Source organism: Lathamus discolor, chromosome 2 (assembly GCF_037157495.1).
Source record: "Lathamus discolor isolate bLatDis1 chromosome 2, bLatDis1.hap1, whole genome shotgun sequence".
Taxonomy (NCBI): Eukaryota; Metazoa; Chordata; class Aves; order Psittaciformes; family Psittacidae; genus Lathamus; species Lathamus discolor.
In genome coordinates this window covers 115475911-115492245 of record NC_088885.1, presented here as the reverse complement: position 1 = coordinate 115492245, position 16335 = coordinate 115475911, and the positions used below count along the sequence as shown (strand labels likewise).

The window sequence follows — 16335 nt, the reverse complement described above, 5'->3', positions numbered from 1 at the left end:
CAGCACCCTAGCCCCTGGGCTTTTTTGGTAACAAAGCCTTGGAATGGTCCTGATGCCATCTCATAAGAACTGGGGGTGTTTTGTAGCTGAAAAATATATGTGGAATGAGAAAAAAGAAACACCTCTAGCCCACCCAGTCTGAGTCCACCAGATCATTGAGATGCTGTAGGAAACAGGTGAGAAAGCAAATACGCAGGTATACCCAGCCACACACAATCTGAGAGTGATCTGATGCACCTGGGAAGTAGTTTGTGCAAGGTGGGTATAAATCAAGGCAACTGGAAGCTAAGGTAATTTGCTCTTAGGAAAGCAAGTGGCACCCTCTAACCTAAGCACTCAGGTGCGATTATGGAATACATGAAAGCACTTCTATGAATCTGCTATCATAAGGAGAGGAGTGGCTTGCTCATTTGAGCCCCAGGGGAAAAAGGTAACTAAGCCCCTCTTCCTCCTTTTCCCACATCTTATTCCAGAAGCTCCGTTGAGGTTGCTGGGACTGCGGTTGTGGCTATTTGTATTTCTCAAAAATTCAGATCTGTTCCTAAGCTCAAGGTTCACCCCTGGGGGGGGAAGGTGGTTGCCAGTCAGTGCTCTGCAGGTCTTTCATGGACAGGGGTGTAGCGAGGCGGGGAGGTTTGATGTCAACCAAATTGCTCCATATTCGTTCCCACTCTGTGACTGTGTGGGGATTTGGTCAGGAAAGCCAGAGTGGGGCAGGCCCGCTTTTACTGGCAAGGGGAATTGTGTGCAAGATGGGGACTTCCCTCCCCATCAGCAGGCTATGCAGGGACAAGCTCTATGTGGGGACAGCAGAGCCAGCACCACAGGGTACCCCCACCAGCTTTGTCCCTGGCAGAAGTCATGGAAGGGGTTACTCGTCCCGGTTTTATTTCAGTCTTTGAGCTCCCAGCAACAAAGCATTTTGTGTGCTGCTTGTGTCAGCTCAGCCTCTGCGCCACCCTGGCTGCCAGTCTCCCAGACCTCCCTCGGGGACAGAGCTGCCCAAAGAGGCTCTGCAGCACAGTGGTTGGGGCAGCCGGAGGTCTTACAGTGCTTGTAAGTGAGAGATGTGCATGTTGGTATAAGCTAATGGAAACAGGTTTAGAAAGGACACAGGTAATGGTGATTGATCTTGCTGGGAGCCTATGAAAAGCAGAGAAAACGGGTAGGCTGCTGTGCAGGAGGAATTGCTCAGGCTTCCTGTTGCAAAGGAGCAGCTATCTGCTTAGGAGATGTGGCCTTTATCTATCATGCAGTGGCCCATAGTTGTGTATTCCCTAACTCAGGTGTTGGGTTTTTTCCTCTGAGTTTTTCTTTCCTTAAGGAAAAGCAGCTTTTCTTTTTCCATTCCTTGCAGTCACAAACACTAAGGCTTAAGCACAATCATTATTCTTTGGGCCAGGGCAAACCAAGTGCCTGCAGAGGCTGTTCCTTAAACCAGCAGAGGTGATAGATGCTTTCATTTTCTGTTTCTCTCCTTACCTTCAGCTTACCCTGACAAATATTTTCTGGTGACGAAGGCATGACGGTAGCAGCCAGAATGAAACCTGACTCTTCCGAGGAGCAGCACAGACTCCTCATACAGTTAATAAAGTATTAAGTAGTTATTAGTAGTATAATTATTATTACTAGTATAATGTTATTAAATACTTAATAACTCCCAAACTTAATAAACAAATAGCTTAACAAACTAAGCTGAAGTTGCAGTGTTATTTTGTCATTTATAATGCTCTGTTCTGAATAAGCCAACATCATTTACATGAGTGAAAGCTGCCTCCAAGCCCAAGTGTTCACAATATGATGAGAAGTATGAAAAAGAAAAGCAATCACAGCTGAAGGGGGAGATGTGCTGCTGACAAGATTTGATCTGGCTTTTTGTGGCATAGACTGCATGGATCCAGATGGTGGTAAAAAAATACCAAGGGCACATGCACATACGCAGCTCTAGCAGAGCAAAATGGCTGGTTCTAGCTACATATTAGTAACCACTGAGCAGAAATGCTGTCATTAAGAAGTTCAGCAAAATGTCCCATCACATTTTTTAGAAGAGGTAAGATTCAAATCTGCTAAAGAGCACACAAGCTCTTTTTTCCCATGAGTATTGCATGGGAAGAGCGATCATGTTCATGTATTGTAGGATTAAGTGTTGCAACCTTGGGAAAAAATGAGGTTTGATTTTGTTCTTTTAAGTTCCAGACATTCAAGTTAGGCTTCTTTGATGCCTTTTTGTTTTCACAGGAGGTGAAGTCAAAGGTGGAGATCAAGCATGGACCATTTCATCTGAAGTGGAAAGAGTTTAGGAATTTGTGAGCAAATTAAAATGAAAACTGGAATGTAAACCTGCCTTCAGCCTTTATGACACCAGTTACCGTGTACACGTTGTAAGTAATAAACTGGCTGGGGTTGGGGGGGAACGGGGCGGAATTACATGACAAAATAGAAAAGGTGGCACTGATGTGATGGATGATGATTTTGAAGAAGTTTGATACAAAGAAGACTGATCCATATGCACTCTAGAAAATGATTAATTTGGGAGTAGGAGGGGTGATCCGTCTGAATTGCTGCCATCACTGTTTTTTTCCCAGTTCATTCTGCCGGTGCTCAGAAAGGGGACAGGACAAGGAGAGCAGCCATGTGGAATCTGTCCACTGACAAAAATTCATAATCTTCTCCTTGCACAAAACATGATTACTAAAACTCAACTTCTAAGCTGTCTTTTGCAATAAACTATAATATATGGAGTCGAAAGAAGTGGGAAAATGAGATCACTGTATATTAAATTTCTTCACAATTTCATAACAGAGCAAAATAGAGGTATCTTGCCATTACTGCATCAAATACTACAAAAGTCTCTAGGCAACAACTCTAGATTTGAAAACTGACTGTTTTCAAATCTAGACTGACTGTTCAGAAAAGGCAGTTTATTTGATGGTTATCTTCTCCTTTTGAGACATGACTATCTGTACTACTGGCACGGAAAATGATAGCTTGAAAATCTGTGTCTTAGCAAAAGCCCCCAAGCTCTACTAACAGTGGGAAAGGAAATGGGGAGGGCCCAGGGAGGGGAAGGAAAGGAGAAATACCACTTCTGTGCTTTGATCTGTGCCAAAAAATAATGGTAACTCGTGACTCCTGCTGTGCACCCTGCACCCATGTCTGCTGGCGCGGGTGATGTGAGACAAGAGAGAGCTGGTGTCTAGGATCGGTCCCTTTTTTTGTATTTAGACAATGCAGTGTCAGCCAGACTGTTAGACATTATGATTCAGGTATTTGCTACTTGTGCAAAAGCTAGACTGAGCAAGCTGATCCGTGTGATGCAAATAGCAAAGAAATTGGTCTGGTTTGCCTATATCAGGAATATGAGGCTGTTTAGCATAGATACTAGGTGGCATGCCTAAAAGATTTTCTGCAATGCTGAGATTCTTGAAGAAAGACTGCTAAGTAGTGAGAACAGCCTACCTGTTTTCTCAATCCAAACCTGAGCCACTGACTTGAATACTGGGGTTATTCTGTTTGATTTTTAAACCCATGCTGTGGCTCTGATAGACTCAGCAGTGGGGAATGAGTCATGCACACAGCTCTAAATACAATGTGCACATACTGTGCTGGCTCCAGCTGTACAGCTAGTCCAGAGCCCAGAAAAGAAGGAGCAGAGAAGACAACATTCACTTAAGCCTGGGTCTTCTTTGCTGATGGAAGCAGCCACCAGGTACCGACAGAGAACATCACATGAATGAGAAACAGGAGCAGGGCAGTTGACCCATGGAGTCAATATCCACAGTTCAAGCCCTTGTTCTGTGCATTGTGAGAACCCAATAACAGTTTTTTTCCACTAGTCCTGTTTTCTAGAGAGTGGAATGTGCCTGACCAGGGATGCAGGCTGAGCAAATCCTTGCCACAAATTTTAACCTGAATCATCACACTGTGAGAAGGATGGGAAAGTGGAACTTGCTGCAGATCTAATGTTGGTGGGTTTTACTATCCTATTAGTATCTGGGTGATTTCACACAGAGAAGCTTACATTAAAGGCTTTTAGTAAAACTTTATGTGAATAAATCTGCTTTAGAGAAGAAAACACCCAGGCTGCAATGGCTCTCTGGCTGACCAGCGCGGTATCTATCTGGGATGAAATTTGTAAATGTGTCACATGTATGTCTCCAAAATTAAGCTATTTCATGAAAAATAATGGATGCAGCCATAGTAACCATGTAGGCAAAGTCAGGGAAGAAGGAAAGTCAGCTCCAGAGGGAAGCTGTAGGACTGGGCTGGTGAATTTTTGTTGCTGTTTTCACAAGAGGTGAGCACTACTGAGGCACTGTAGCTTTAACCAGTTAAATTACAAATCCAAGTAAAGTATCCACACATAAAGAAGAAAATTCCAGTTGAAACACTTAATTTCCTAACCCACATATGTACTTTTAATCTCTCACTTTCGTTCTTCATAGGAAAATACCTTCAGTGTAAGTCAGTTGTGCTTAAGCTTTCTAAGAAAAACGTGTTCATTCAGGAACTTGAGCTAGAAGCGTAACTTTTGTGGTAGACAGTGAAGTGCAACGTTGGATCTTATGCTGGGCTTCCTGAGTAATTTTTCTGCATTGTAAATTGAAAAAAAAAAATGCATTTTCCCCATGAGAATTGTCAGGTCACTCAATGACATTAACGAAAACTCAGTCTCTTTTGGCTCTATGGAGTCTGCACACCACTGAAAAGTGATTTGTTCATATTCGCTGACAGGGAGATTCAGTTTTAAGTTCTGTTCTTCATTGATTCCTATTTGAAATGAATAAGCAGAAGCTTAAGGTTTGGGTTTTTTTTACCCCATGGAAGTTTACCATTTCAGGATACACCCTATGGTATTCGTATTTTGCACAATGCATTGTAATACATTGCTCTGTGTATTAAGCTCTTTTCTGATGAAAGCACAGGTATGTATTTATGCCATTTCACGCAATCTGGATTTCAAAAGAGATAAATGATCTCTGCAGTAACAAATCTGGCAGATAACATTTGAAATTACGAAATGCTCACTGTTTATAATGTTAAGTATTTTAGCCACAGTTGAATTAATGAACAGTCTCATTTGTGTCTTCTTAACTCCATGTAAATCTATGTGCATATCTTAATTGAAGGCACATTTGGAGGATTATTTGCATGAAAACTGCTGATGAGGACATGTCAAAATAGGAAAGTTATTTTAAGACAGCTATAGTAGGGTATCTTCCTATCCAGGATGTTTGTTAGCTCTGACAATTCTTTGTTAATTTTGTCTGGCTGCTTTCATGAATCTTTGGGTTCTGACAAAAGCTAATAAAACCAGCTATGAATGCTTTAAATATAACTACATTTCAGAGAATATCAATCAGAGGAGGACTACATGTGTAATGCTGGTACAGAAGCATACACATTTGTTGCTTTGTGCCATGCAGTACCATTTAGAGAAAGACTAGTTCCCTCATCAAATTTCCATGCATTTGAACTGCTCTTGCCCAGAGTTAGGATAAACTGAACAATAAATGTCATGATGATCAACATCCATCCAGGGAACCAAAGTAGCTGCTGACCTTTAAATGTGAACATACTCACATACCAGTCTACCAACCATCTGGTGTGACCTGACATTTCTATTACTGGCACTCCTGTCTCTTGCAACCCTGCTCCAAACCACTGCAAATGTGATGATCTGTGCCCATAGTGACTGCCATCTTCCTCTGCAAAGTGTCCTTAGGGAAGTACGCTTTGTTTCCTCTGTTTCTTGTATTTCCATGCCTACTCTATTCTCCAAATCCCACTGAATCGCAGCCCTACCTACTTGCCAAGGCTGTTAACAGTGTCAGCAAATCTACCAGACCCATGATCCCTTCTCCCCAGACAAAATGCCCAGCCAGGAATGGTCCCAGATAATCTTTACATCCCATTCCCAGGGATTCAGTTGTTTTGTGTTTGCAGGTCTAGCCTGTAGCAAAGTTGAGCATGTACCCAAGAGACACATGCACACAGAGGTCCTTAATGTGGCTGAATGCACAGACTGCTGCACGCGCATGCGCGCGCACACACACATACACAGAGAGCAGGGTGGGCAGCACAACCCACCTACCATGCTACCCAAACTCACACAGGTGCAAACACTCTGTCCTCTTCCTCCCCTCCAGCTGATCAGAATGGAGGCTCTCTGGTGAAAACGAATGCCCTCATTCTCCACATCCACAAATACACCCACATTCATAGCCCCCTTGAATGTTAGCATGGCCCCTAAACCTGTTTAATATCCATGCCTGGACATGGGATCCTTTAACTGGTATGCAAGTCACCTCCTGCTTGCCAGATAGGGCAATGTGATGTTTGCTAGTGAAACAGATGCATACACTCACAGATTTATCACATAAACACTTCCACAATCAGAGTGCCCTTGAATATTATCATAGGCTTTCAGTCTGCCTAATATCCACGCCTGGACCCTGGGCTCTCTTTCCCCAGTCAGTGGCTCAGATCAAGACCTCCAGATGTGGAAATGTTTCTTCCAACTCACTAGCTAGTCCAGCTTGAAATTTGCCTGGGAAGGATTAAATTCAATGAAGAAATATAAACAGACCCATGTCTCTGCAATTGCCAGCACTTAGACCTCTTTCACACCCACATAAAACCTCATCCTTCCAATCGCCATCACCCAGACCACAGCTGTGCTGCCCATGGACTCTTTCTTATCTAGTTGCTGGTAGTTGGACCTTTCAACACACATGAAACACACACCAATCCTTCCAGATTAGCCATTCAGCTCATGGTCCTTCCAATTGCTGGCACACAGATTCTTGCATGCTAGTCCCTCCGTGTGCTAGTACCTAGACATACAAGCTCTAAGACATGTGGACTCCTCTAGTCGTTGAAACACAGGTCTCTCTTGCCTGCCAGTCTCTGCAGTAGCTGGCACCATTTTCCCACACCAGCTCTTCTCCAATCCACCCCGATCCTTCCCTCATCTTTGTATTCTTTGGCCCTTTCCCTAAATATACCATCGTAGTTTTTACAGAAGTCCACAAGCCTCTTCTGATAGCACATATCCCAAGCAGCCTCAGGTTTTCCACAATACTCATGTTAATCGTGTTTTCTCTTGTCAGTTGAAAATTGTTGTTCAGATTGACATTCTTGAAGGCTCTGCCTGAGTAGTTCCTTTAATGGGACATCAATCATCAGCTGAAGTGTTCTGGGTCCTCATTACTGTCTCTGTTGTGACTCCCTCCTTAATGTTTGCACGTCTGTGTGGTTAATTTATTACTTTCCTCATTTATTTCTTTTATAGTAAGTACATCATGACCAAATAACTTAATGAACCAGAAGCTCCCATGCTCCACATACCCTCACACTACTGACTGACAGCTGCTGCAGCACTCAGAACCACAGCATACCCAGTGATTACAGGGTCCAACTCCCGTTTATTATAGACATCTGTATGATGGTAAGATAGCAACCCAGACTTCACTGTGCTGACTGAAAGTCAGGAGGCAGTTTTACATGTTTTCTTCATGTTCCGGTGGACTTACAGGCATGTCATGCAACATATTCTCATTTTGCTCCATTGCACGGCAATACACAACACTGTCAGACACCCACTGACTTTAGTGCAGTATTTTACCCGGATGATGAATTATTTTCCAGACTTTATAAGCCTTTATAATGATGGTTAAGATAAAAATAAAAAGAAAGAACAATGACGTAGTTGTGATTTTCAAGTGATGTTCATCTTGTGTCTTTGATGATTATTTGCATTATCTTCAGAAGGCTGTTCTAGTCTAAATAGGAAAAAAAACCAAACAACCACATCTTAAAAGAGTGTAGGGAGGGGAGTACGTGTATACTGTAAGAGCGTTACGTGCAAAGAAACCAAAATTGTCTATTGGAAGGTCATAAATTAACAGTGTCAAGTATCTGGCATTGCACGGAGGTACTGCACCCCAACAGGATAGCACACAAAGGATATTATTACATAATTAAAAATGGAATTCTGCTGTCTGGAAGGCCACTCCTCTTCAATCTGCTTACAGAGTTTCTCCTGTGCCTTGTGAGTCCCTCTAAGTTATGTCACTCTTACTATTTCCAACTTTTAAATCTCTATTCAAACCAAGGGACTATGCGCCTTGGATTTTCTGAAATTTGCTGTCAAAACCTGCCCAAATGGTGCTGCTATTCACTACATGGCCTTTCTGATCCTGTCATTCAGATAGTTTCAACCTTCTGTCTTCTCTTACCTTTCCCTAAGTCACGATTTCCATGGCTACTTTGTTCCTTGCAATAAAAAATGGCCACTGAATAAAGAAACTGATTTTTAGATTTGCTTTTTGCCTTGATATTTCTGGCTTGGGATTTTAGCACCATTTCCAGGTGTCTTAAGGGGTGATCTTTAGTAGAAAATGCAGTAATAGATGAAATACAAGCCCACTAAGTGGAAAACACAGTTTAGTTACAAATTGAAAATGAGCCCCTCTGTTCACACTCTCCCACTCCAAGTAGGCTGCCGTCAGGGCAGGTAGAGTGCTGGGAATGGAGGAGAACACCTTTTGGATGAAGTGGCTTTTTGGTGTTTGATAAATTAGTAGCAATTTATTGAGCTCTTTAATTTCTATGATGTAGCCTTCAGACTGCCAAAATGTGGTATCTGCCAATTTTCTTCTTACTGAATTTGATTGTTTACTTTTTAGTAAATATGTGTGTGCTTACACGTACATTTGTTAAAAGAGACAGAAACTTACCTCTAGAGTCATGTTCTCCCCATTTTCCTTTCTTCGGCTGTATTTCTTTTTAAGGCACACTGCAGTTGTGATAGTGACAATAAGCATTACAACAAATACAGCAATGGTTGAAGAAACAGCTATTACAGTATTTTCTTGAGTTGTGCCTTTCCTTTCACACTTTTCTCCCATGTACCACCAGCTGTCAGCTGCGGGACACCTAGAAAGTAAAAGAACAAATGTGTGCTATCATCACCTAAAGATTAAAGGCATGAAAAGGTCTACTTAAGAAAAACTGCATCTTTGATGCACTGTTTCTATATGCCAAAGCATAATGAAGGTATCTGAAAATGGACTTCTATTTTAAAGTTGTCTTGAGTGGACAACTGCCTTTACACATACGGTTTTTTTCATCTTCCTGCTGTTTTTCAGGTCATGTCTTCAGAGACAGCCTTTGCCAGAAACCCCAAGCACCATCCCGATCCATTTGACTGCTTAATGCTTCTCTGCAGCTGATCGATAGAGCTGCTGCTATAGAATGATTGTCTTTAGCTTCCAACAAAGACACCCTCTGTATCACTCAGTTCACCTACCTGCTTCCTTTTCCTTGAAGTCTGTAGTACTTATGTTGATAGAAAACTCTCTTTCTGCTCCATGAAACTAATACCTGTCACTGGGACCAACATCCTATAATACTGCACTATTACTAATTAGCCTCAAATCCTCATGCAGTTCTGCCTTTTATCATCCTCATCTTTCACACAAAGCCCTTCTATCTTCTTCAAAAAGCCTTTGTAGGAAGGAGTTGAATAAGCTCCTGGGGCGACTGGTCCAGAAGCTTTACACTGCTATTTTTATCCGATCAATCTACATTTCCAGGAAACGTCATCCTCCTGTTTCCTCACATGTTCTTTGAGGGCTTTTTTATTTCTCAGCTCACCTTATGCAGCAATTTGAATCTGTGAGATAAATGGGGAGGAGACCACAGGATGGACTCTCAAGGCACCTCTGACCAGAGAGCAGCTGAACCAAAACTTAGCTGCAGGAATTCCCCAGTTCAACGACTGAGCTAGCCGAAGGTGCTCCCACCACATTCCTCTTTCCCTGCTCAGTGCTTCCCCACTAGTAGATGTGGAATGGTTTGATGAGACTTTCTTATTCCAGAAGGTGATAAATTTCAAATATAAAGAACTTGTATGGGCTGCCTCTGCCCTCTCCCAAGAAGTTAAGAAACTAACATCCTAGCAGCCATCTGGGTTTAGAACTAAAATCAGGTTCCAGGACTTGATTCCTTCACCTTATCCAGCATCACAATCAGCTCCAAAACATTTTATAGTGAACCTGTAAGGGTCCCAGGATCTAACACTAAAAAGGTACATGTGCAGTACTGCTGAGTGCGCACCTGCCCCTTTCTAACCCAGATTGTTCCTTATGTGTTGTTTTCTCTAGTTCCTGTCGAAGCCATTTATTCAGATCTACCCTCAACACTGAAAATGAGTCCATTTGCAGTGCACTGTGAAGATACTGACTGTTGGGGGACTTTATGTGATCTGGTTTAAAGTTCTTTATCACATTCCCCCTTGTTTCTCAATAGAAAATCAGAGCAGAAACTGACTGCTGGTCACGTAATTCTCTAGGACAGAAAGTAGGTCACATCATAGGCACTAAAACTTCAAATAGTCCAGATATGTCAGAAATTAAATGTTCTCTCCCCTTAATTTCAAAATCAGGCATAACATTCAGCATAACTTGTATTTGTCTTTTTGGAACAGCTTCTTGACATTTACTTGTATTTGTGACCTCCTTCTGATGGGTTGCACAAGAATTATTTTTCAAAAGGTTTCTAAATGGGGAGATATAACACTTAATGAGTCATCCTGATTCTTGTTGCTCTTGGCCTTTAGGTATTTGCCTCCAGTCTACCTGCCCTGCCACAGCCCCACATAAGGTTACTATCTTCAGCATTAGAGCTTGTTTGAGACATGGAACAATGCTAATAAGCCAGGTGGGTTACATAAATGTATCCACAGAGAATTAAATAAAGTTGATATTAATTTTCCTGCAGGGAAAACAATGTTTTTAGGTCACAGCTTTCATTGCTGGTTTCAAAGACAAGCAACTAGGCTTCAGTAATTCATGGTTGTAATTTGCACTACATGATATTTCTGAATCAAATTCTAAAACAATGCCTGTGCTGCTTCCTGCCTGAGAAGTATTAAATATCTTTTCTACTGATACAAACGCTCTTTTATTTCAACTGCATTTATATTTAACCCTTCTAACTTTTGCTATAGGGACTTCAAATGAGGTGCACAGTCCACTTATAGCATTAGACTAACACATCACTGAAAACAATAAACACATTTAAAATACAATTTACAGAGAAGTCAAGCAGAGTACTTCTAATGGTCAAATGCTGTGGTTAGGAGCTCTGTTGCCCAAACTGGTCATAAGTTTAGTCTCACAGTAGCAGTTGGAAATACTTGCTTTAATCAGCGATAGTCTGTCTTTCTACTACAGACTTTCATTACTCTTCCTAAAATGGCGTTTCAGAGTGAATAAAGGCAGTTACCTGCACACCTGTGCTCTGTCTACAATAACACAGACACCATCATTTTCACAGGGGTTGTCTGGACAGAAATCTGGAGTCTCTATCCCTGGCCTTTCAGTGACAGAGGCTGTTGTGGTAGGTGTTGTCGTGGTGGTAGGCTTGGTGGTAGCTGTGGGCTTAGTGGTGGCAGCTGTGGGCTTAGTGGCGGCAGCTGTGGGCTTGGTGGTAGGTGTGGGTTTGGTGGTAACAGTGGTGATAGAGGTAGTTTTGATGGTATTGGCACTGGGGGTATTCACAATATGGGTGGGTGAAACACTTGGCTGAGTTGATAGTAGATCTGATATGTCTGCAAGATAAAACCACAAGCAATAAGGTCTTTACTTCATGTTATTTTTACTCTTATTCTAATGACAAGTTCTAATAGCAAAAAGAACCTCTCCACAGGTATAATGGATAAATAGTCTTTTTTACCTTTCAGGAGCATGATGTATTTTGGAAATGTCCTCTAAATTATTTCAGAAACAGAAAAATGTATTCAAAATACTCTATTCAAAATAATTTGCACAGGATTAGCATAATTTTATGTATCTTCACATAAGATAAAGGAATTATATAGTGCATGTACCCATTCACAAACATACAATTTGACTTTATATACACGTGTAGTTTTAAAACTACAGTTTTAAACTGTAGTTTTAACAGTAGTATTTTATATCAAAGTACATCATGTGGATCTATATCTACATCATTAATGACTTGGTAAGTATGTGACACTCCTTTTTTTTTACTGTATCATAAAGAATATCAGCAATGTTTACATACCTTCCATTGTTAAAAGAATATAAATGCCATCTTCTTTAATAAAGTTGCGGCTTCTAAGTCTCTGATGAGTTAAAAATACACTTGTTCCACTTCCTGGACCTCTCATGAATGTAGTTCCATTAGGAAAAGATGCTATGGATCCCACTTTATCTGGCCTATCCCAAAAATATGTTGATGAAGACTCTGGAAGAAAGATCAACTGAATGTGAGTGTGGGACCACTCTGGATTTCTTTCTCTGTAGGGTCCCTTCCTTCTTAGATAATCTATGCTGCAAAAAAGTACTAAGGCCTCTCTCAACAACCAAGGTAGACAGCATCCTACTTTGCCTGCTTCTCCTTAGCTGCTTATGGATATCACGATTATGGAGAACACAACAAATTACTTGAAACTCAAGTAGTAGGAGCAATGCTGAACCTGCCTACAGATTTTTGCAGATTTTTTGCTTGAGATTCCACACTGATGAGAGGCTCAAGACACTGGAGATCTTCAATGGCTTGGTTTAGCATAGGGTATTGAGAAAAGAACTTGGTGGAGATTAGGTTATTGAAGAGCTGGTTGAAAACCTGTTGTATTTTCTTTTTAGTTCTTTTAAAGTAAGTGTAGTGGAAAAAAGATTAGTAGTACATGAATCATCTGTAAAATGAATTGATTCAGTGCTCCTCAAACAAGAGCATCTCTTGATGTGGACAAAGGGCACAAGGTATTTGAACAACCTGAACAGTCACAGGCCACTGATGTCCCCTCCATTAAACCCTGCTCTAAATCTCAAAGCTGAGCCTGATTGTCTATGAAAGTATCTGCCAGAGGGAGAAGAAACTGCCTATTCCAACACTTCCGCTGGTTAGAGAAAGGATAGTAGTTACAAGGCTTCTCTTGGGAATCAGGAGCTATCAACAACACATGAATAAACACAGGAGAAGGAGCAGAGTGCAAGAAGGAGCAGAGTGCAAGGAGAAGGAGCAGAGTGCAAACTGTGGCCATAACAGCAGAGATCACATTTATGTCCATCTATCTATGGAGGACCCGGTGTGCTGCATTTTTCAGTTACAGGGGGGCCATTTAGTCTTTCCAGATTACCCGCTTTGTTTTCATGTAGAGACAGTGTCATAGAAAAATTCATGTAAAGCGTAGCATTTTAAAAATAATACTGTAAATTAGACATTTTTGTGCCTTCCTTCCTTCACTAACGATACAGTCTGAAGGCCCAGGGAAGTAATTCATTGTTGGAGGTGGTGTCTTTTGGCAAGACCCTTACATCGATGCAGAAAGTAATTTTGGACTTAAATCCAATATTTATCTAATGATGACTATTGGAGGGAAGGGAGGGTCTTTACTATCTCTCTTTATAGAGATTCCTACCATTTCTCATAGTTACGTCTTTACTTCCACTGCCTCCTTTCCAAGTTATTAAGGACAATTGCTCCTTATCTCCTCACATCTTGAACAAGTACAGATTATGTAATATGAATCAGTACTTTGTCCATCTGGAAATCTGCACTGACAGCACTATACCTTTTACAAGGAGGGCAGGGATTTGTTTAATAGCTGCACTTTTATCTGGTATGAACTATGTGTATTGTTAATTCAGTATTTTTCTTCTCAAGCCTTCTGGAAAACTTCTATTCTCATTAAAGTAGATATAAATGCATCTTCACAGAACATATGGGAGAAATTTTAGGAGTGGATCATCCACCAGTTTCTTATGCAAATCAGCCTTAAAATCTAGGGTTCCAGCTTAATCTGCTTGTATGTTTAATTTTTTCTGGTCTGTGGATCTTTTATACTGTTGCTGCAAATAATTAAAACATTCCAGAAGCTGAAAAACCTGCACTAATTTACACAAAAACTAACTCCTTGTCCTTTGGTTGCATTTTAAACATACTGGATATCATGTCTGATTTTAACTAACCTGATAATTCCAGAGGGTCTGTTGTTATACTTCTTTGGTTTGACATCCGTTGACGAATATTGGGATGCTGGTCAAGCAGAGTCATGGTACCTTGTTGCCATGCACAAGGCCATTGCAACTGATCATCATTTGCTCCAGAAATCAAGTGGAAGTAAATTGCCAAATTAAAGGGATTATCAATGGTACCATTTACATATAAGCTGACCTGAAAAGCATACCCTTCACTTGAATAAAAGGGTGGACTGTATATTCGTCCTGATGGCCCTGCTGGACTTGTATTGAGGAGATGCGTGAAATTTCTGATATGCCAGACATGGTGGGGACACTGAGTTTCCGACAAGTTGATGTCATCAATAGAGAGGCCTCCATTTGACAAGCCACTTCCTTTCATGCCTTGAAACACAACCCGGAATTTACTTGTGACATTCAAAGAAACATGATGGAGCTGCCAGTAACTCGCAGGTGAACCTGAAAAACAAGGGCAAGCATTTATGAGTAAGCAGTACAGCCAAGCACTGCACAGGTCTGTGGACCCCATACCAACACCATGCAAGAATTTCTTAATTCCACTGGCTCTGAAGTGATAGAACGTTTCTCCTGTAGATGTTACTTTTTCAGCACAAGATATTTTCTCAATTCAAATTTTCAACAGATTTAATATGCATAACAGCTCTGCAAATTTGAGTGAAAACAGTGTTAATCATTCTTAAGACAGTTTTTTCTTTTATGTTTTTAAAGAACATTGCATTAAATTAGTCCAAATGTTGTGATAATTAGATGCACAAAGATGGCTGTCACCTCTATTATTAAAAAGAGGAAAATTCAGAACAAAATATATTCAAATTAACATGTCTCAACAAAAAATGCTAGGAGGATTCTGGGAGCCCAGAACCACAAGGTTGGTTCATTTGGTTGGTTTTGTATATTTAAATGGCTTGTCAAAAGTTTGCCTATGCAGAAGCACTCTCCATCCATCAAATGATAAATGGTACTAAGTTCAAATTAAACCATTCATTTGCAAAACCTACTTCATGTGATAAAACCTCACTGCAAATTTGATGCTGCATCCAAAAGTGCCTGCACTAGCAAATTCCACTTGACTACATGAGCAGCACACACAAAAGCAAAGGCCTCTGCACAGGGGCCTTGTAAGGCAGATGAAAGTAGGACATCCTTTGTTAACAGTATGTGCAGCAAAACAGTTTCTTTTGCTGAATGGTTTATGTTCATCTGCACAGAAGACCAGACTTTCAGCTGCATTTATGGAATAAGCAGTGCCAATTGCAGGTACAGAACTCATGACTCAGTCTCCCAACAATTCTAAACACAACACAATGGATCTCAGATATGAGTCTTAATTTCTTGCCATTTTTCATCACTGTTATAATTAGGAAGCAAAAAAATAAACATAGAAACAAGAACAAAGCCAGCTGATTTTTATTAATTTGCCTTCTGCATAAGAATTTTTTTAACTGCACAGATTATGTGCAAGGTGGGGGGTTTTGACTCATGTTCAATGAGCAGACCAGCTAACTGTGCTGTAAAATGTCCCACCACTATAGCCTCCACAATACCCCCTGCTCCTGTGCCACAGATCAGGAGAAAGAGCTCAGGGCTTGTTCCTCAGCCTCTCAGGCATGATGGTTCAATGCGAACCCATGAGCAGCTCAGTCAGGATGTCACACCACGGCTGGAAAGGGCTGCAGTGTCATTGTTTCTTCCAGTTTAGCTATGCTGATGAGAGTAACTTCTCACATAAGAACAGTGAAACAGCTTGCAGGGAAAAAAATTATCTCAAACCATTCCTGAAAGTTTTACCAGAGATTGTCAAAGTAGGATGCCCATCTGGACACACATATGTGATCAAAGACTTACATAAAAGGAAATTATGGACTTGAGAAAGAAAGAATGGGGTATGGAACCTAATATATACAAAAGAGTATTTGTGAAGAAGGCTGAACTGTGGAGAAATTAATCTTGGCTTCAAAGTAGGGTTTGAAAGAGGTTGGAGTGCTCAGACTGATCTGAAATATGCATCTGCCTCAGAAACTGTGACAATTCTATTAAGGATTCCTGATGGCACACAGGGATGATGAAAGTACCGGGGTGCAGAAGAGTGGAAAAAGAAAAACCAGGTACCAGCAGCAGCTGAGCCTAAAGGAATAAGAAAAGGCAGAAGAGTGGACTTGGTAACCTGTTTAGTGAAAGAACTTCCTCAGACCCTTAGGTAACCTGAAGATTGAAATAGACTGAAATAACTGTAATGGACACCAAGTGATAGCTAAGTGAGAAAGTAATTTAATCATAAGGTAACTTTGGCAATTCTAGCTTC

At 41.0% G+C, this 16335-nt stretch overlaps 1 protein-coding gene and 1 long non-coding RNA gene across 3 annotated transcripts in view; one reads left to right on the top strand and one right to left on the bottom strand.

The window, feature by feature from the left end:
- Positions 1–311: 311 nt before the first annotated feature.
- Positions 312–10705, top strand: LOC136009359 (uncharacterized). Of its 2 annotated transcripts, none has more exons than XR_010610521.1 (3): positions 312–430; positions 2239–2381; positions 10625–10705. It is a non-coding gene; the product is annotated as an uncharacterized LOC136009359 (long non-coding RNA). The 2 variants fall into 2 exon arrangements; XR_010610520.1 differs by lacking the exon at positions 10625–10705 and adding an exon at positions 2586–2703.
- Positions 7281–16335, bottom strand: part of MEP1B (meprin A subunit beta) — a 24738-nt gene continuing 15683 nt past the window's right edge. The window contains exons 11-15 of the mRNA XM_065669355.1: positions 14004–14471; positions 12094–12276; positions 11293–11617; positions 8742–8940; positions 7281–7784 (exon numbers count right to left, since the gene is read on the bottom strand). Coding sequence (XP_065525427.1) covers positions 7767–7784; positions 8742–8940; positions 11293–11617; positions 12094–12276; positions 14004–14471 — 1193 coding nt within the window. The 3' untranslated portion in view covers positions 7281–7766. The remainder of the gene's footprint in view (positions 7785–8741; positions 8941–11292; positions 11618–12093; positions 12277–14003; positions 14472–16335) is intronic.